The following is a 20484-nucleotide window of genomic DNA, read 5'->3' on the forward strand; positions in this document are numbered from 1 at the left end:
AGCTCGGGCCTCGGCAGAACAAGACGGACCGGCCCACCGGGGAAAGAGACCCGACCCCCCCCCCCCCCTCCCCCCCCACTTCCTCCCCTCCTCTCCCCACACACACACCAGGGGATGGATGCAGGATGTTTCTCTCAAGAAAATTGAGAGAACATTGGGAAGAGACAAAATCAGACATCCAAGCTGGGGTCAAGGGAACAGTTGTGGAAGCATTGGCCACATGCAGGTGGCCCTAGACAAGGCGGAGAAGCGACTGGAAGCCCAAGAAAATAATATTAAAGAGCTGGAAAAAGCCGCAACACACCAGGGCGACCGGAACATTGGCCGAGAGAAAGAGGGAGGCTGAAGAGGAAAATCGACGACCAAGAAAACCGATCGAGGTGCCAAAACCTACGGATTGTGGGCCTGCTGGAGGGGATTGAAGGTAGGAACCCCATGGACTATGTGGCCCGAATGCTGGGCAAGCTGGTGGGAAGGGAGAGCTTCTCACTCCACCAGAAAGTGACAGTGCCCACCGGTCGCTTCGCCCAAAGCCCAGAGCCGGGGAATAGCCAAGGGCGATAATAGCTAAAATGCACCGGTACCAAGACCGGGAACGAATCCTGCGCTGGTGAGACAAACTAAGAACTATAACTGGAAAGGTCACCGGATTCGGATCTACCAGGACATGGGGCTGACATGGCCAAGCGGCGGGCAGAATTCAACAGCTGTACACAAACGGCGTGAAGTTTGGGATGCTGTACCCAGCCAAGCTCTAGGTCACATGCCAAGGCACGGAGCACGTTTTCATGGCCCCCATGGACACGGACATGTTTATCTCGGAGAACAGACTAGAGAAACGGCAGCTGGGGCAGTGATTAAGAGCTCATCGGAAGAGATTTTACTTTTTGAATTGCCACCTGTGACCCACCATGGTGAACACTTTGCATGGGAATGTGCTGCCTCATTATGGGGACGAGGGTGGAAAGAGAGGAAGGAAGGAACAAGGGTAGCAGAATGCAGGAGAAGGTGAAGGGAACGTCATATAGGAAGCTCAGGAAACAGGCAACAGCAGGATGCACAACTCGCCCTGGAGGTCGGCCTCCACACTAGCGGGAAGCTAGCATCAGGAACCGTGCAGCAGAGAGAGGCTGCGGCGTATCTCCCACAAGGGCGAAAGCGCACGGCAAGGAGGGGGGCAGACATCGGCAACAGGGGACAACAACTGGGTAAAGAAACAGAGGGAAGAAGAGGAACAGCTACATGAAGAGGGGGAGACGGGGGGTGGGCAGGCAAAAAACACCACAAGAGGAATACTGACTAGAACAGAGAAAGCAAGGCATAATGCTGGCTGCAGCAGGCCACACGTGGTGCCTTGGAACAAAATGGCACCGCAAGCAACCACTTTGAAGGGTCCCTGGACAAAGGGAACCCCAAAGTGCAGGGGCCCAGTCTCATGATGAGAACAGTGACCGCAGCCACCTTGGACGGCCACCTAACAAATGGAAACCCCGGCGTGCAGGGGCACATCCACCAGGTAAGTATGGTTAATCCCGCAGGAGGGGAGGGATAGAAACCCCGCATCAAAACAGTCACCTGGAATGTCAGTGGTCTTAACGGCCCAGTGAAAAGATCCAGAGTCTTCACCCACTTGAAAAGTTTGGAAGCTGACATATTCTTCCTCCAAGAGACACATCTGAGGGAGAAGGACAAACTGTGGGCAAGGAAGGGCTGGGTGGGACAGACTTATCATTCCTGCTAGTGGACAAGGGCCAAGGGGGTAGCCATACTGCGAAATAAGAGGACGGTGTTTACTGCGATGAGGACAATTTCAGACTCAGGGGGACGGTACGTCATGGTCAGCAGTGTCCTTGATGGGGCATCGGTAGTACGGGTGAACGTGTACGCTCGCAATTGGGACAACACGGAGTTTATTAAAAAGACCATGACGGAAATCCCCGACATACATACACACCAACAAATCTTGGTGGGGGGGGGAACTTGATCTGTGTACGGGACCCACAGACAGACAGGTCAAATCCCAAAACAGGAAAGACCTCCAACATGACGAAAGAACTTGGCACATTCATGGAACAGGTGGCGGCTGTGGCCCCATGGCAGTTAACCCACCCAGGGGAGGAGGGAGAGAATGCCAGTGTAATGATATGTATATTGACTGGGATGTAAAGAGTTAACAAGTTAATGATAATGCTTCTGACCACTAGAGGGAACCATAGAACAATCATATATATCATGTGACCGGGGATTCTGGGTTTACAAGATGATTAGATGATTAGAGTTAAGAGTGAGCTGGAAGAGTGTCAAGCATAGAGAGCAGTTGTAAACTTAAGAGTTCTGTAAGTTAGAGATAGTATAGTTTTATACAATAACCTTCTACTTTAGGAATGTGAACAAATCTTAGTTAGTAGTGTAATAGGGGCTGGTTTAGCTCACTGAGCTAAATCGCTGGCTTTTAAAGCAGACCAAGCAGGCCAGCAGCGCGGTTTGATTCCCGTACCAGCCTCCCCAGACAGGCGCCGGAATGTGGCAACTAGGGGCTTTTCACAGTAACTTCATTGAAGCCTACTCGTGACAATAAGCAATTTTCATTTCATTTCATTTCAATAAATTTATAGTTTTGTTCGTTAACAACAGGAGCTGGTTTAACACACTGGGCTAAATTGCTGGCTTTGAAAGCAGACCAAGGCAGGCCAGCAGCACGGTTCAATTCCCGTACCAGCCTCCCCGACGAACAGGCACCGGAATGTGGCGACTAGGGGCCTTTTCACAGTAACTTCATTGAAGCCTACTCGTGACAATAAGCAATTTTCATTTCAAAGCTTTGTGTTCTTTATTCAACACTATACATCCAAGCCATCCAAATAAAGCAGAATAGGGAATACAACAGCCAGGATGCCAAAAAGACTACTGCAGAGAGCGAGAACCATGGAGGAGCCCAGGCCCCCAAACCTGCAATATTACCACTAGGCAGCAACCGCGGAGAGGGTAAAGCTGTGGATAAAAGAGCCAGAAGTCGAGTGGGTGTATCTGGAGGAGGGCTTCTGCAGAGGAACCTCTCTCCAGGCTCTAGCCACAGTGGCATTTCCATCCCCACCAAATAAATACTCAACGAGCCCAGTGGTCATAGCAACACTCCGGTTGTGGAACCAACTGCGACAGCACTTCGGACTAACCAAAATGTCCAACACGACCCCCATCTGCAACATCCACCGATTCATGCCGCTGACAATGAGCGCCACCTTCAAAAGGTGGAGACAGGATGGAGGGACCCTGACAGCTAGGGACTTCTACACTGACAACAGACTGACAACACTCGAGGAACTGACAGAGAGGTTCCAGCTGATGGCAGGAACGAACTACGATATGTGCAGGTCAAAAACATCTTACTGAGAAAAACGGGAACATGCCCACGATCACCACAACAATCACTGGATGAGGACATCCTAGGAAAGGGGAATTGTGGAGAAATGTATGGGTGACTACCAAGGAGGACCAACACACAACTGGACGGGACAAGAGAAAAGTGTGAGTAGGGCCTGGGATTTGAAATAAAGTGGGGACTCTGGAGCGAAGCACTGCACAGGGTCAACTCCACCTCCACATGCACAAGGCCTAATGCAACTAAAAGTGGTACCCAATTATTTTTTCCAATTAAGGGGCAATTTAGCATGGCCAATCCACTTAACCTACACATCTTTGGGTTGTGGGGGTGAAACCCATGCAGACACAGGGAAAATGTGCAAACTCCACACAGATAGTTACCTGGGACACAGAGCCCACTTAACTAGAACCCGAATGAGTAAGTTCTTCCCAGAGGTGGAGGACAAATGTGAACAGTGCCAAGGAGGCCCAGCCAACTGCGCCTACATGTTCTGGTCTTGCCCCAAACTTGCTGGGTTTTGGACAGCCTTCTTCGAGGCAATGTCCAAGGTGGTGGGGATGAGATTGGAGCCTTGCCCACAAGTGGCAGTCTTCGGTGTATCAGAACAGCCAGATCTCTTCATGGGGAGTTGTGCCAACGCCCTTGTCTTTCCCTCCCTGATCGCCCGCCGTAGATCCTGATCAGCAGTACCACCACCCAAGGCTGCAGACTGGCTGTCCAAACTATCGGAATTTCTCCAAACACCTACTGGAAAATGAAAAACGGGAAGCTGTAATCATTGTCATTAACGTAAGACGACTGATGTAAATAACAGGAATGGACCAATGTGTATATATTTCTCTATTTTTTTCTTTTGTCTTCAAATCTATGTCCGCACTTATCTTTGTTCTGTATATTACAAAAACCTCAATGAAACCATTAAAAAAAAGGTAACCTTAATTATTAAGGACTTTCTGATGTTGGGTGGACAGTTTTCAAACTCAGTAGCCAAGCCATTGGCTGCCATTTATACAGGGAAAGAATGAAAACCAGCGAGGCAGTCATTGAGGCCATTGTTCATTTTCAAACAGCCATCAAGCAGAGGCTTGCGAGCAAGGTCACTTGCCCATCCTTTCCAGTGAGAAAAAAACATCAAGTTGAAAGATTAGGAATAGAGGAAAAGATTAAAACTAAAAATTAATGATGACATTCTCTTTATTTATTATGATCAGTTGTTTTTAATGTTTGCAGAAATAAGGGGCGTTTCAAAATTATTCATTTACTTTTTCTCCTGGTGTAATGTGTTCAGTCAAGGACTCCTGAAATTTGTAACAGGAGAGAACTGGACATGAATGTTCCATATCGGTTTCAAACGGACGCCATGACATTGAGTACTGAACCAAATCAATTGACAACGCAGCCTGGTCTACCAACTAACACATCAAGGTAAGTGCTACAGATTATAATAGAGTGTTAAGATATCCATTACAAAATGTGAAGTAACTATGGATATCACTGATTGAGTCATCAAAAATCACCAGATAATAATAGTGGAACAGTTAGCAATGTTTAATTTAATCCCAGCCTTCCTCTGGAACAGCAGCCATAAGAGGCAAACCACACTCAGTGTGGCACTTTCGGCATTCCAAACAGAGAGGATTACAATTTCTAAACTTGGGATATATAACTGTGGAGCTCTGCAACACAGGGCTGTGCCTACCATGCCCAACTCAATGGGTAATTTGCAGCCATACTGTCAAAGAGACTAGATATGAAATGTCAGAGAGGGTGGATTTCCATGGGCTCCTCATACATGCTTCATCACAGCAGATTAGATTTGCATTTTCAGAAGTCTGGAAAGTAGACCGTGCTGGTAGAATCATAGAATGCCAACAGCACAGAAGGAGGCCATTTGTCACATCATGACCATGCCAGCTCTCTGAGAGAGTAACTCAGCGAGTCCCACATCCCTATCTTTTCCTTGTAGCCTGTAACTCATTTCTCTTCAGATAATTATCCATTTCCCTTTTGAAAGCCAACAATTGAATCAGTTTCCACCACATACTTAGGCAATAGATTCCACATCCAAATTGATCTCACTCCTCCTGCACCACCTTTTTACTATTTATGTGCCTATAGAAGACTTTTGGATTCCCTTTTATGTTAGCTGCCAGTCTCTTCTTTCATTCCCTCTTTGCTTCTCTTATTTTTGTTTTTAATTCGTCCCAGAAGTTCTACATTTAGCCTGGTTTTCAGGTGAATTGTCCATCTGACATCAGTGACAGTGTTCTGACAACAATGATTATAGCGCATAGTTGATCTGACCCCACTATTCCACAGGTCGCAACATTAGTGTAAATGCTTAATTCACTCACCAAAGTTGGCAATTATTCACCTTCGTTATGGTTAGATCCAGAATAAAAGAGACTTTTAAAGAAATATATTTTTATTCTCCTCCTTTTTCACATTTTCTCCCAAATTTGCACCCACCAACAATAAACAATAAGCAGTAATGAATATAATGTCAATCCCCATAACAATAACAACGATCCCATCCTCCCACCAACCCCCAAACATTAGCCTGCATGTTCACATAAACAAATAACAAAAAGGTATCAGGAATCACCCATAGTCACCATTAACACATACAGACCCCCTCCCCCCTCAACCCTCCCAACTGCCCCCCCACTAACGTTCGATGTTATCCAATTCTTGAAAGTGTAGAATGAATAACGCCCATGAATTGTAGAACTCCTCCATCCTTCCCCTCAGTTCAAACTTAACCTTCCCAAGAGTCAAGAATTCCAACAGGTCCCCCCGCCACGCCAGGGCACAGGGTGGAGAGGTTGTTCTCTGTCACAACAGGATCCGCCTTCGGGCGATCAACGAGGCGAAGGCTACAACATCTGCCTCCGCACCCGTTTACAACCCCAGCTGGTCTGACACCCCGAATATGGCCTCCCAAGGGCCCGGGTCCAGTTTCACATGCACCACTTTAGAGATTATCCTAAAAACCTCCTTCCAGTAATCCTCCAGCTTTGGACAGGCCCAAAACACATGAACGTGATTTGCCGGCAACATTCACACACATCTTCTATCCGCTCAAAGAGCCAGCTCATCCTCACCCTTGTGAGCTGTGCTCTATATAGCGCCTTCAGCTATATCAGCACCAACCTCACGCACGAGGTGGAGGTGTTCACTCTCCGGGGCACCTCACACTAGAACCCCTACCCCTCCTCTATACCCTCTCCCAACTCTTCCTCCCACTTTGCATTCATTCCTTCCAGTAGTGCCTTCTCCTCTTCCAATACAGCCCCGTAAGCCGCCAACACTACGCCCCTTCTCCAGTCCCCCTGTCATCAGCACCTCCTCCAGCAATGTGGAGGCCGGCACCACTGGGAAGCTCAGTATCTCCTTCCTGGCAAATCTCAAACCTGCATGTATCTAAACATTTCCCCCTGCTCCAGCCCATACTTAGCTTCCAGCTCCTTCAATCCTACAAACCGACCGCCAAGAAACAAATCTTTTAGTATCTTAATCCTCTTCTCCTCCCATTTCTGAAAATTTCCGTCCCACTTCCCTGGCTCAAATCAGTGCTTCCCCCGAATCGGCATTAGGCTTGACCCTGTCCCCAACCCGAAGTGTTGGCGAAACTGCCTCCAATTCTCAATGAAGCTATTATTACCGACTCTCCCCGGGGCAAGCAGGAGCGGCGCTCTTGCGAGCGCCTTCAATCCCCCGACACAAACTCTCCTCCATTCTGACCCACTGGGAATCAACCCCTCTGACCCAGCTCCGCACCTTCTCCACATTCGCCGCCCAGTAATAATACATCAGGTTCATAAGACCCAAACCCCCTGCCTGCTTTCCCCTCTGTAGTAGCACCTTTCTAACTCTGGCCACCTTCCCTCCCCATATGAACGAAGTAATCATTCTTTAAATCTCTCTGAAAAATGTGTTTGGCAGGAAAATGGGCAGACATTGAAAAATAAACAAATCGACACAACACGTTCATTTTAGCCGCCCGTACCCGATTCGGCAGTGACAGAGGGAGACCATCCTACCTTGCCAGATCTGCTTTCACTCTCCCTACCAAACTAGAAATGTTGTACCTACGGAGCCCTCCCACTCCCGGGCAACCTGCACTCCCAGGTACCTAAAGTGAGCCTCTGCCCTACGGAATGGCAGCCCCCCCACTCCTGCCCCCACCCCCAGCTGAGACACCACAAAATATTCACTCTTGTCTAGATTTAATTTGTACCCCGAGAAAGACCCAAACACCCGAAGCAGCTCCAATAGTCCTCCTATTGACACACTCGGTTCTGACACGTATAAAAGCAAGTCATCAGCATATAAGGATACACTATGCTCTATCCCCCGGACTATCCCTTTCCATACCCCCAAACTTCTTAAGTGTAGCCATCTGGGATGGCCATTTCCAGAACACAAAATGGATGTTTGCAAAGACTATAGGGAAACACGGACAATGCTAAGAAAGCAGGCAGGCACAGAGCCTGGATGCGTATTGAGAAGGCAACTCCCAGACGAGACTGAAACTGTAGTTCAATTAGTATATTGATGGCCCATCTCCAGGAACAAAGGAATAACATTCAAGTAACCAATACTAAGGCAGACACCCCGGCGCCAGAGAGACACAAACAAAGCAAGGCCAACAGCCCCCAAAGACCCGCCCAGCCCTTTATTGGTCGAGATAGATACCAGTGATCAAGATGCGGTCAAATGCGGCCAAGTTCAAAGCCCGCCCAAAAGCGCACGAAGCCCCTTCAGGTATAAGAAGAAGCCCCCGAGAGAGAATCACTCTCTTAGACTCGGCTCTCGAAACGGAGAGACCCATCCACCAGCTGCACCAGAAGCAAGTAAGTCCAAGGTCAACGCTCGCCATCAGACGGACGACCTTAGCTGTTCTCCTGTTACACCTTTGTTCCCAACAGCCTCAGATCCGAACAACGGTCATTGTTCCTCTGACTGAGTGGGCACCCGAAGTTAAGTATAGGCGTTAGCATTAGAGATAGTTTAGTTTATGTTATTTTGTGCATGAGTAGATATTACTGTGTGTGTAAATAAATAGTATTGACTTTGAACTAACTAACTGGTGCATTGGTTCTTTGATCAGTATTCGGGTTTGAACCTTGTGGCGGTATCGAAAGATACCTGCCGACTCTAGAACAAAACATAATTAGGATTAAGGAAGGCGACCATATTTAGAACCAGATAAACAGAGCAACATAACGCGACGGCCAACGGCTCAATCGCAAGTGCAAACAGCAGGGGGGGACATAGGACATCCCTGCCTTCTCACGGTGGGGAGAAAAGTATCTCGAGCTGATGTTGTTTGTGCGGACACTCGCTCTTGACTCCTTATATTAGTAGCTTTACCCAGTCCACAAATCTTGGTCCAATCCCAAACTGCTCCAGAACTGCCATTCTACCCGGTCAAACGCTTTCTAGGCGTCCAATGCCACAACCACTTCTGTTCCTTCCCCTCCGCCGGTGCCATATCCACGTTCAATACCCTTCTAACGTTTGAAAAGAGCTGCCTCCCTCTCACTAACCCCATCTGATCTTCACCTATGGGAGGCACTCCTCCAGCCTACCTGCCAGTACCTTCGCCAATACTTTGCGTCCACGTATAAAAGTGATATGGGCCGAGACGACGCGCACTAGAATAAAAGATACTTTAACCAGGCTTCTTTCAATAAACTCAGAGTGATTGATTTATTATAAAACAAAACTTATTTTTAAAACAAGTTGAAAGAGCTGGTTAACACGCAGTTTATAATCTGGAAGTATAATTATCAATCCCTTTTAAAATACGGCAGCATACACACATACAAACAAACTAAGGAAAGACAAATAGGCTGGGATTCTCCGACCCGATGCCGGCTTCTCCATTCTCCGGCACCGATTCGCGGGCGCTCGCGGGATTCCCACTGTGCCAGTCGGGAGCCGTTGACAGCGCCCCCCCCTCCCCCGGCGATTCTCCGAGCCCCGATGGGCCGAGTGGCTGACGGGTTTGGCCGAATCCCATCGGCGTGGGTTAATCAGGTTCCACACGGCGGGACCTGGAAGGTGAGTGTGTGGGGGACGTCCTGGAGGGAGGGTGGGGGGGGATCCGACCCGGAGGCAGTCCCACTGTGGCCTGGCCCGTGATCAGGGCCTACCGATCGGTGGATGGGCTGGTTCCGTGGGGGCCTACTTTACTCTGCGCCGGGCCCCTGTAGTCATATTGCCCGGGGTCTGGCGCAGAGAAGGGAATCCCCGCGCATGCGCGGAAATACGCTGGCCGTAAGGCGCATGCACGAACTCGCACCAGCTATTCCGTGCCAGCTGGAGCTACGGAGACCACTCCGCTGCCAACCTAGCCTCCTAGAGAAAGGAGAATTCCTCACTTTCGGGAACCGTTGATGAGGGAGTGGTTGGCGCCGGGTTTCACGCCGGTGTGGGGTTATAGCCCCATTATTGGAGAATCCAGCACCACATAGCTTTAATATGGAGAATAGAGCCAGGTCACTCTTTCTTGTGTCAGCCTATCGAGCTTCAAATACAGGCTGATGCACTATCAATTACGACGAGACGAGAGTAGGGAGTAATCAAGGCTTTATTACGCAGAGATGTGGAGCCTCCTGCAGCTGCTGCAGAAATGGCTGCAGCTTGGAGAGCCCACACATTTATACTCTGCCTACTGGGCAGAGCCAGCAGACAGGGATCTACTCCCGTACCTGTCGTACAGAGGCTTTACCGTAATACACTTGTATGCAGTATAGACAATACAACAGTGGTGACTACCACAATCACCCCCTGGCAGTCTCTGGTGATAGCCCTGACTTCCTCGATGGAGTAGGGCAGATTGCGGGCCTTTATGAATTGACAAAAGCGGGTGACCCCTGGGTGACCGAGATCGTTGTGCAGGGTGCGGAGTCGGTCCACTTGTGCGCTGGCACATGTACCTCGGGATAGGGCATCGTTGAGCTTACCGGGGCGATACAAAATCTCATAATTGTAGGTGGAGAGCTCAATCCTCCACCTCAAGATTTTATTATTTTTGATCTTACCCCGCTGTGTGTTGTTAAACATGAAGGCAACCGACCATTGGTCAGTGAGGAGAGTGAATCTCCTGCCGGCCAAGTAATGCCTCCAATGTCACACAGCTTCTACGATGGCTTGGGCCTCCTTCTCGACGGAGGAGTGCTGAATTTCGGAGGCATGGAGGGTGCGGGTAAAGAATGCCACGGGCCTGCCTGCCTGGTTGAGGGTGGTGGCCAGAGCGATGTCTGATGCATCGCTCTCGACTTGGAAGGGTAGCATCTCGCCAACCGCATGCATCGCGGCCTTGGCGATGTCGGCCTTGATATGGTTGAAGGCCTGGTGAGCCTCGGCTGTTAGTGGGAAACCGGTGGATTGAATGAGTGGGCTGGCCTTGTCCGCATAGTTAGGGACCCACTGGGCGTAGTATGAGAAGAACCCCAGGCATCATTTGAGGGCTTTGGGGCAGTGGGGGAGGGGGAGTTCCATGAGGGGGGACATGCGATCGGGGTCGGGCCCTAGAACTCCGTTCTGAACCACATAGCTGAGGATGGCTAATTGGTCCGTGCTGAACACGCACTTCTCCTTGTTGTAGGTTAGTTTGAGGAGTTTGACGGTGTGGAGGAATTTGGAAAGGTTAGCGTCGTGGTCCTGCTGGTCGTGGCCGCGGATGGTGACGTTATCCAGGTACAGGAAAGTGGCCCGTAGTCCGTACCGGTCAACCATTTGGTCCATCTCCCTTTGGAAGACCGAGACCCCGTTAGTGACGCCGAAGGGAACCCTAAGAAAATGGTAAAGGCGGCCGTCTGCCTCAAACGCGGTGTACTGGCGGTCCACCTTGCAAATGGGGAGCTGGTGGTAGGTAGATTTCAGGTCCACTGTCGAGAAGTCCCGGTACTGTGCAATCTGATTGACTATATCAGATATGCGAGGGAGGGGGTACGCATCGAGCTGCGTGTACCGATTGATGGTCTGACTGTAGTCAACGACCATTCTGTGTTTCTCCCCAGTTTTCACCACTACCACTTGAGCTATCAAGGGGCTGTTGCTGGCCTCAATGATGCCTCCCCGAAGCAGTCGCTGGACCTAGGACCTGATGAAGGTCCTGTCCTGGGTGCTGTACCGTCTGCTCCTGGTGGCGACGGGTTTGCAATCTGAAGTTAGATTTGCAAAGAGGGAAGGCGGATCGACCTTTAGGGTCGCGAGGCCGCACACAGTGAGGGGAGGTAGAGGTCAGCCAAATTTCAGGGTTAGACTTTGGAGGTTGCACTGGAAGTCCAGGCCGAGTAGTAGGGCAGCGCAGAGGTTAGGGAGGACGTAGAGGCAGAAGCTGCTGAATTCTACGCCCTGGACCGTGAATGTGACTGCACAGTACCCCCGGATCGCCACGGAATGGGATCCGGAGGCCGGGGAGATTCTCTGGTTGGTGGGGTGAACCGTGAGGGAGCAGCACCTTACCGTATCGGGGTGGATGAAGCTCTCAGTGGTCCCGGAGTCCAGAAGGCAGGAAACCTTGTGCCCGTCGACCTTCACTGTCGTCGACGCGGTCGTGAGGTTGTGCGGTCGTGACTGGTCGATCGTGACGGAGGCCAGGCGTGGCTGGTCGGCAGCGGTTGCAGGTGATGAGCAGCCCGATGAGGTGTCCAACGAGCAGGGGTCCTGTGGCGGGGAAGATGGCAGCTCACATGGGCCACACGTGTCCTGAGGCAGGCAAGATGGCAGCACCCACGGGCCGCACGTGTGAGGCGAGCAAGATGGCGAGCAAGATTGCGGCGCCCACGGGCCGCACGTGGTCTGAGGCGAGGAAGATGGCGGCGCTCATGGGCCGCACAAGGTCTGAGGCGAGGAAGATGGCGGTGCACAGGGGCTGCACGTGGTCTGAGGCGAGGAAGATGGCGGCACCCGCGGGTCGCACATGGGGGGTGCCAGGGCAACCGCGGTGACCGAGCGGGCCTGGCACACAGCAGCAAAATGTCCTTTCTTCCCGCAGGCCTTGCAGAGCGCGCTCCATGCTGGGCAGCGTTGTCAGGGGTGTCTTGACTGTCCGCAGAAGTAACACTTGGGTCCCCAGGGGTTGTTTGGCTGCCACGGCGCAGGCCTGGGGTTGGCTGGGGGAGGTCGCTGGTGGGGTGCAGGGTAGGGTGTTCGCTGGCGGGGTTCAGAATGTCCAGGAGGGGTGGACCGTGCGGTCGGGGGCATACGCCTGTATATTGCGTGAGTTCAGACAACAAGGTCAAAACTTAAAAGCTCATCTTCGTCAGATGATTTCCGGTAAATCACCAGGACCTTTGCATTTAAAGCAATTTTTTTCCCCAGCCATTAAAGTATTACTTTTCAAATAAACAAAGACCTTGGGCTGGATTGTCCGCCGGCGGTATGCTCCATTTTGCCGGCGGCCTGGGGGTTTCCTGATGGCGTGGGGCTGCCCCACAATGGGAAACCCCATTGACCCACCGGCCTAACGGGAGCATCCCGCCGGCGTGTGAAACGGAAATGTGGCACGCCGAGGCGGAGAATCCAGCCTCTTGCCTCCTCAAGTACCATACTGGTCAGGAGATTTCTTGGAAAAGGAATACCTCCAACGGTGATTTATGAACTGTTTTAAAAAAAATAATCCAAGGGGTGAATTCTCTGCCTCCCCAGCTGTGTGTATCACATGGATGTGCTGGCAGCAGGATTCTGCATTTCCTCCGCTGGCCAATGGGATTTCCCATTGTAACCACCCCACATGCCAGGCAACCCACGGGGGGGGGGGGGGGGGGGGGCGGGGGACGTTGCTGCCAGTGGAACAGAGAATCCCGCCTGTGGAGAATTTGCCCCCAAGGTCATGCCAAAGCCGTTGAAAGGGAGGTGGGGCAGTGCCAATGACGGGGACGGGGGCTCTGCACCAATGCAGTGAGGGGTAGGGAATGTCCCGATATTTGCGTGGCGGGGGGGGGGGGGGGGGCGGCGGTAGGCTGCTCTGATCTTAGCCTTGTGCAGGTGCCCTGCTGCTTGGGTGGAGGAGGGTAGGCCTGATGTCCTTCGTGGAGAGGGGAGCGAAATTTACCTTTGCGATCAGGGTGCCCTATCTCAGAATCCCAGCTTTGCCAGCGTGTTTCAGCCTCGCACTGGCAGCTTGCTGTGCGATTTTTTTCCAGCACTCTGAAATGGCATAGAGTGCCATTTAGTCAGACAAGAAAGGACGTCTGTGAAGCCAGCAAATCCCATTATGGCCGTGGAATCTCGTGAGAGGGCCGTAACGGGATTTGCAGCAACGAGATCTCACTTTGAGATCTTTCCATCCCCCTCTGTCGATGATGTAATCAGGCCAGCATGATTACCATGAATTTGAATTAATTTTAATATTCACAAACAGCTTAACGCTGTTGCTTCCAGGTAATCGGATATTTCCCACCCTAACATTGAGTGGTGGGGGAGAGGTTGCCACTCTGTCTTCTAGGGTTGGGTGTTCTCCTTGTCTGCCGAGCATCCCGATGCCTGCGGGGGGTTGCATGTGGTGGAGGGCCTCTACTTTGTCTTTGAGGTTAGGGCACCCAATAAAATGGCACCTCAATCTCTGTGGAACTGGGCTTTCCGGCTCCATCAGGCCCCATCCTGCCAGAGTGACGGCTGTGGTGAATCACAGTCCGTGTAATTCACACTGTTATTATATATGATGTACTGTGTCTGTGTAAGATCGGTATACGAGCAATTGCGCGGCTCTGCCCATAGGGGGAGATGAGGAGTTTGTACTGGGCTCTACCCTTGGCTCCGCCCATGGCTCCTCCCACTAACCGGAAGTATAAAGCTTGGCAGCCGCGAGCCTGCCTGCCAGTTCATCTCGTCGCAGGTAGGCTCTGTTGTAAGACTATTAAAACCACTGTTCACTTCCAACCACGTGTCGTGTGAATTGATGGTCACATCAATTTAATAGTCTTAGGAAACAAGAAGAAATTGAAGAAACAACTATGGAATCAGCCCTCAAACCTGATCGACTAGAACTCGACCTGCAGGCTGCAGAGGCAAGAGAAATCTTTCAGCACTGGCTCAGATGTTTCAAGGCCTACCTGGCTGAATCAAGCACTGCTGAAACTACAGAGGAGCAGAAACTCAGCCTACTGCACGCAAGGGTGAGCCACCGTACACCTTCTCAACTCAATAGTACCAACTCGTATACGGGGGTCCTAGCCATGCTAGATCGAATGTACGTGAGGCCCATCAACGAGGTCTACGCCGCCATATTTTTACGACCCGCCACCAGCGCCCCGCGGAGTCGTTGGAAGAATTCCTGCGGGATTTTAGCTCGGGACTGTAATTACCAGGCTGTATCAGCCGAACAACACATGGAACTTGCCGTTAGAGATGTGTACGGGGCAGGCCTCAGATCGAATTATATGCGCCAGCGGTTGCTCGAAAAAGGGGCCCAGAACTTAGAGGACACAGTTGAACTAGCTACCACTATGGAGGTCTCATTCCGCAGCCTCACCTCGTTCCCCGAGGACCAAGCGACCCCATCCTGGGACCCCGACCAGCGACTGCCCCAGGCCTGCGCCGCACGGCCACCCAGCCATCACGCAGCCCCAGTGTGCCGTTTTTGCGGACAGCCCCAGCACACAAGGCAGCACTGCCCGGCCCGTAACGTGACCTGCAGCAGCTGCGGTCGCAAAGGACACTATGCCCAGGTCTGCCTGGCAAAGCAGCCTCCTCTCCTAACTCCCCCGCAGCCCTGAGCACTCGTTTCCAGAATCCACAGGTCCGCAGGCCCCGAAATGCTGCGGCCTGTACTCCGACTCCGCCCCCAAACGACACGTGCGACTCATGGGGGTGTTGCTCGTTCTGGTGAGTGTGCTTAACACTCAATTGGCTCTGTTTTATTCCTTAGCTCTAGAGTCGCCAGGTATCCTTATGATACCGCCACGAGGTTCAAGTTCAAGTTCAGATCAATGACTCAATACACCAGTTAGTAAGGTTCAATCAAACACATTTATTATTTACACAGTAAATCGATACTCATGCAACTAATACTAATGGACTAAACTATTCCTACCACTATAAGCCAATACTTATCTTCGATAAGGTAACACACTGGATCAGGGAACAATGGCCTCTCATTCTGTCCTGTGACTGCAGGCTTCCCAGTCAGTACGGGCTAAGGGGTCAGGAGTGTCTACTCTTGTAGCGAGCATTGGTTGACACTTACTTGTCAGTGTAGCTGTTGGCCAGGCCTCTCCTTCTCACATTCAAGTTCTTAGAGGTCTACGCGGGACTCCAGCTGGCGCCGAAGAGTCTTGCTTGACCTTTGTTATTCTCGATTGTGTCCATTGTGCCCGGGAATCCCGGGAATCGCTCAATTAATATGCGCAACTGTTAGTTTCAGTGCTGTCTGGTTTCTTTGCAGACAGAATACACAGGGAGATTCTGCAGCCTGCCTGTTTTCCTTACATTGTCCTATTTTCCCTGCATGCATTTCCATTCTCCATTTTGTGTCGGGCAGTGGCCAATTTCGGTGGCTACAGGGGCCGCCATCTTGGCAATCCCCCTCCACGCGGCCGGCCACGTGCGACTCATGGGGGCTGCCATCTTGGGCGCCATCTTCCTCGCCGCCCGCCATGTGCGATCCACAGGGACGGCCATCTTCTTCCAACTCAGAAATTCGTCAAGAAGAATACGAATTCAGAGGGCAGTCATCACGGGGCCACTCCAGCACAGCTGATCGAGCTGACGACTACCCGCAACTCAGCGCAGTGACACTGGACCAGTCGCGTCCAAAGCACCTCCGCAACTCCATGATGACCGTTGAAATCAACGGGTACAGTACACCGTGCCTCTTCGACTCCGGGAGCACCGAGAGCTTCGTACACCCAGATCTGGTAAGATGCTGTCCGCTCCCTATTTTCCCTGCACGGCAAACTATCTCCCTCGCTTCGGGCTCCCACTCTGTTCACCTCCAGGGGCGCACCGTCGCGACCCTAACGATCCAGATCACCAGCTACTCAAACTTCCAGCTGTACGTGCTCCCTGAACTCTGCGCCCCACTCCTACTGGGACTCAATTTCCACTGCAACCTGAAAAGCCTCACACTTAGCTTCGGCGGGCCCTTGCCCCCACTCACTATCTGCAGCCTCGCCACACTAAAAATCGACCCCCCTCCACTCTTTGCCAATCTCACGCCGGACTGCAAACCCGTAGCCACTCGCAGCAGGCGATACAGCCTGCAGGACAGGGTGTTTATCAGAACCGAGGTCCATAGGCTTCTACGTGAGGGGATCTAGAGGCCAGTAACAGTCCCTGGAGAGCTCAGGTGGTGGTTGTCGAGACCGGGGAAAAATTCCGAATGGTAGAGGACTATAGCAAGACCATTAATCGGTTCACGCTCCTTGACTCGTATCCCCTCCCCAGAATTGCAGACATGGTGAATCAGATCGGCCATTATAAAGTCTTCTCCACGGTGGATCTGAAGTCTGCATACCACCAGCTCCCAATCCGCCAGGAGGACCGCCACTTCACGGCGTTTGAGGCCGACGGCCGCCTCTTCCACTTCCTCCGGGTTCCCTTTGGCGTCACTAATGGGGTCTCGGTGTTCCAACGAGCAATGGACCGAATAGTGGACCAGTACGGGCTGCGGGCTATGTTTCCGTACCTGGATAACGTCACCATCTGCGGCCACGACCAGCAGGACCACGACGCTAACCTCGATCGATTTCTCCAGACGGCCCAGAAGCTCAACCTCACGTATAACACAGAGAAATGCATTTTCCGCACAACCAGGCTAGCCATCCTCAGCTATGTCGTGGAGAACGGAGTCCTGGGCCCCGACCCGGACCGTATGCACCCCCTCTTAGAACTCCCTCTCCCTCATTGTCCCAGGGCCCTCAAAAGGTGCCTGGGATTCTTCTCTTATTATGCCCAGTGGGTCCCTCAGTATGCGGACAAAGCCCGCCCACTATTTAAGGACACACTCTTCCCTCTATCAGATGAGGCTCGTCAGGCCTTCACTCATATCAAGAAGGACATTGTCAAAGTGGCCATGCGGGCGGTGGATGAATCCGTCCCCTTTCAGGTGGAGAGCGATGCCTCAGAGGTCGCTCTCGCAGCCACACTAAATCAGGCAGTGAGACCAGTCGCCTTCTTCTCCCTAACCCTCTCCGCTTTGGAACTTCGACACACCTCAGTCGAAAAGGAAGCACAAGCCATCGTGGAAGCTATACGTCACTGGAGGCACTACCTCGCAGGTAGGAGGTTCACCCTCATCACCGACCAAAGATCGGTTGCCTTTATGTTCGACAACTCTCAAAGGGGCAAAATCAAAAATGATAAGATCCTACAGTGGAGGATCGAACTCTCCACCTACAAGTACGACATTATGTACCGACCGGGGAAGCTCAACGAGCCCCCAGATGCCCTGTCCCGTGGCACATGCGCCAGCCTGTAAGACGACCGCCTGAAAGCTATCCACAATGACCTCTGCCACCCAGGGGTCACCCGGCTCGCCCACTACGTCAAAGCCCAAAATCTGCCTTTCTCCACTGAGGAGGTAAAAGCCATCACCAGGGATTGCCCGATCGTGCGGAGTGCAAACCGCACTTCTATAGACCAGACAAGGCCCACCTAGTCAAGGCCTCCCGGCCCTTTGAACGCCTCGCTATCGATTTCAAAGGGCCACTTCCCTCGACCAATAGGAATGTGTACTTCCTGAGCGTCATCGACGAGTTCTCTCACTTTCCCTTTGCTATCCGTGCCCCGATATGACCTCCCACACAGTCATTAGGGCCTTGCACAGCATCTTCACCCTGTTTGGTTTCCCCAGCTATGTACACAGCGACAGGGGTTCGTCCTTTATGAGCGACGAGCTGCGTCAGTACCTGCTCGAAAAGGACATTGCCTCGAGCAGGACTACCAGCTGCAACCCCAGGGGGAACGGGCAGGTGGAGAGGGAGAACGCGGCGGTCTGAAAGACCGTCCTACTGACCCTCCGGTCCAGGAAGCTCCCGACCTCCCGTTGGCAGGAAGTCCTCCCCGACGCGCTCCATGATATTAGGTCCCTCCTTTGTACGGCCACCAACCAGACCCCACACGAGCGGCTATTTGTTTTTTCCAGGGGCACAACCATGGGGGTTTCACTCCCAGCATGGTTGAAGACACCGGGCCCGGTTCTCCTCCGGAAGCACGTCCGGACTCACAAAACTGACCCACTCGTAGAGAGAGTGCTCCTGCTCCATTCGAACCCACACTACGCATTTATAGAGTACCCTGACGGCCGTCAGGACACTGTTTCCCTCCGGGACCTGGCGCCTGCAGGATCCAACTCCGACACCACCGCCGCTGAGATACCCCTCGCACTATACCCCTCCCAACCCCCCGCGCCCGGCGCCCCCACGCCTGCAGTTTCGCTGCCCGTGCTCCGTGCCCCCGCGCCCTTGGGTTTCCGGCGCTCCCCGTCACCAGTCGAACTAGTCGGATATGAAGCTCTGACCGAATCACCCCCGGAGTCCACCATGGTCCCCTTGCCGACCGCCACCGCCCAGCCACCAGAAGAGGCTGCAACCCCGGTGCTTCGTCGATCCCAGAGGACGACTCGGCCGCCGGATCGACTTAATTTGTGATTTATAACCTGTAAATTGTAACTTGTAACTCGTAATTTGGATTTTGTAGACACATCACCCCCGCTGGACTCAATTTTTTTACAGGGGGTGAATGTGGTGAATGTGGTGAATCACAGTCCGTGTAATTCACACTGTTATTATATATGATGTACTGTGTCTATGTAAGCTCGGTATACGAGCAGTTACACGGCTCTGCCCATAGGGGGAGATGAGGAGTTTGTACTGGGCTCCACCCTTGGCTCCGCCCATGGCTCCTCCCACTAACCGGAAGTATAAAGCTTGGCAGTCGTGAGCCTGCCTGCCATTTCATCTCATCGCAGGCAGGCTCTGTTGTAAGACTATTAAAACCATTGTTCACTTCTAACCATGTGTCATGTGAATTGATGGTCACATCAACAGCACAAAACATGGCCCCCAGCTTTTTTTTTTAAGTGTCAGGAGACCTGGAGTGAAAACCTGACTGTGTTTCTGCGGAGACACTGCCATTTTGTAGGAAAATTCCAGCGAAAACACAAGAGTTTCGAACCCCATGGGCTGGATTCTCTGATTCTGTGGCTATGTCCGGAGGATGCGCCTGGTCTTACGACCAAAAAGCCAGCGCCGCCCCCACACCGGTCCTCCGCACAGTGGGGTCTAGTGGCCGCGTCACGTAAAGCCCCCGGCTTACCTGCCAATATGGAACGCAGAATGGCAACATCTATGGCCGCGCATGCACACGGCGGCGGCCTGTGGCAGCCATGACGTACAACATGTAGCGTGGAGACGACCTGCCAAAAACCGCCCCTTTGTAACTCCGCTCGCCACCCTTAGACCACCCCCCACCAGTCCCATCAGCCCCCGCTGAAGGCCCCCTGCCAGCGGAACGGCTCCTCCCCCCCCCCCCCCGACTGTGGCGGCGCTGGACACAGTCCGCAGTTGCCACGCCAGGTTTACGAAAGTTGAGAGGACTCGCGACCGACACCGTTGGGAAGTCGGCCCATCGGGGGCGGAGCATCGGGGAAGGGCCTCAGGTGACGTCCTGAGGCCGTCCCAATGGCAAGCGCCGTATTCCTCGTGGAAAAACGGCGTCGCCCCAGATTTCGCCGTAAAAATGGTTTCTTGTGCCGATTGTCGTACGCAATTCCGCCGTCAGCTATCGGAGAATTCTGCACCCTGTCTTTGGGAGAAAAGATGGGTGAAATTTATGGTAAAGGAAACAAAAAGTGTTGGCCGGAATTCTCTGGCCATTCCCTGGCGGTGGGGTTCTCTGACCCCGTCGGCAATGCACCCTCACTCACAGGTTTCCCGGTGGCACGGGATGGCTTCAATGGAAATTCCCAGTGGCAGAAGTGGGAGAATCCTGTAACCGGATGCACAGTGTCACCTGAACGTTCCTTCTCTGAACTATATCACTATTCCTTCTCAGGTCTATATCACCGTTCCTTTTCAGATCTATATCACCGTTCCTTCTCAGATCTATATCACCGTTCCTTCTCAGATCTATATCACCGTTCC

At 52.3% G+C, this 20484-nt stretch overlaps 1 protein-coding gene across 5 annotated transcripts in view; it reads left to right on the top strand.

Annotated features, from left to right (window-relative positions):
- c2h7orf57 (chromosome 2 C7orf57 homolog) overlaps positions 1-20484 on the top strand; it is a 128521-nt gene that overhangs the window by 74636 nt on the left and 33401 nt on the right. For all 5 annotated transcript variants that reach the window (XM_038789586.1, XM_038789581.1, XM_038789585.1 and 2 more), the window contains one exon: positions 4671-4807. In XM_038789586.1, coding sequence (XP_038645514.1) covers positions 4671-4807 — 137 coding nt within the window. The remainder of the gene's footprint in view (positions 1-4670; positions 4808-20484) is intronic.

Source organism: Scyliorhinus canicula, chromosome 2 (genome assembly GCF_902713615.1).
Source record: "Scyliorhinus canicula chromosome 2, sScyCan1.1, whole genome shotgun sequence".
NCBI lineage: Eukaryota > Metazoa > Chordata > Chondrichthyes > Carcharhiniformes > Scyliorhinidae > Scyliorhinus > Scyliorhinus canicula.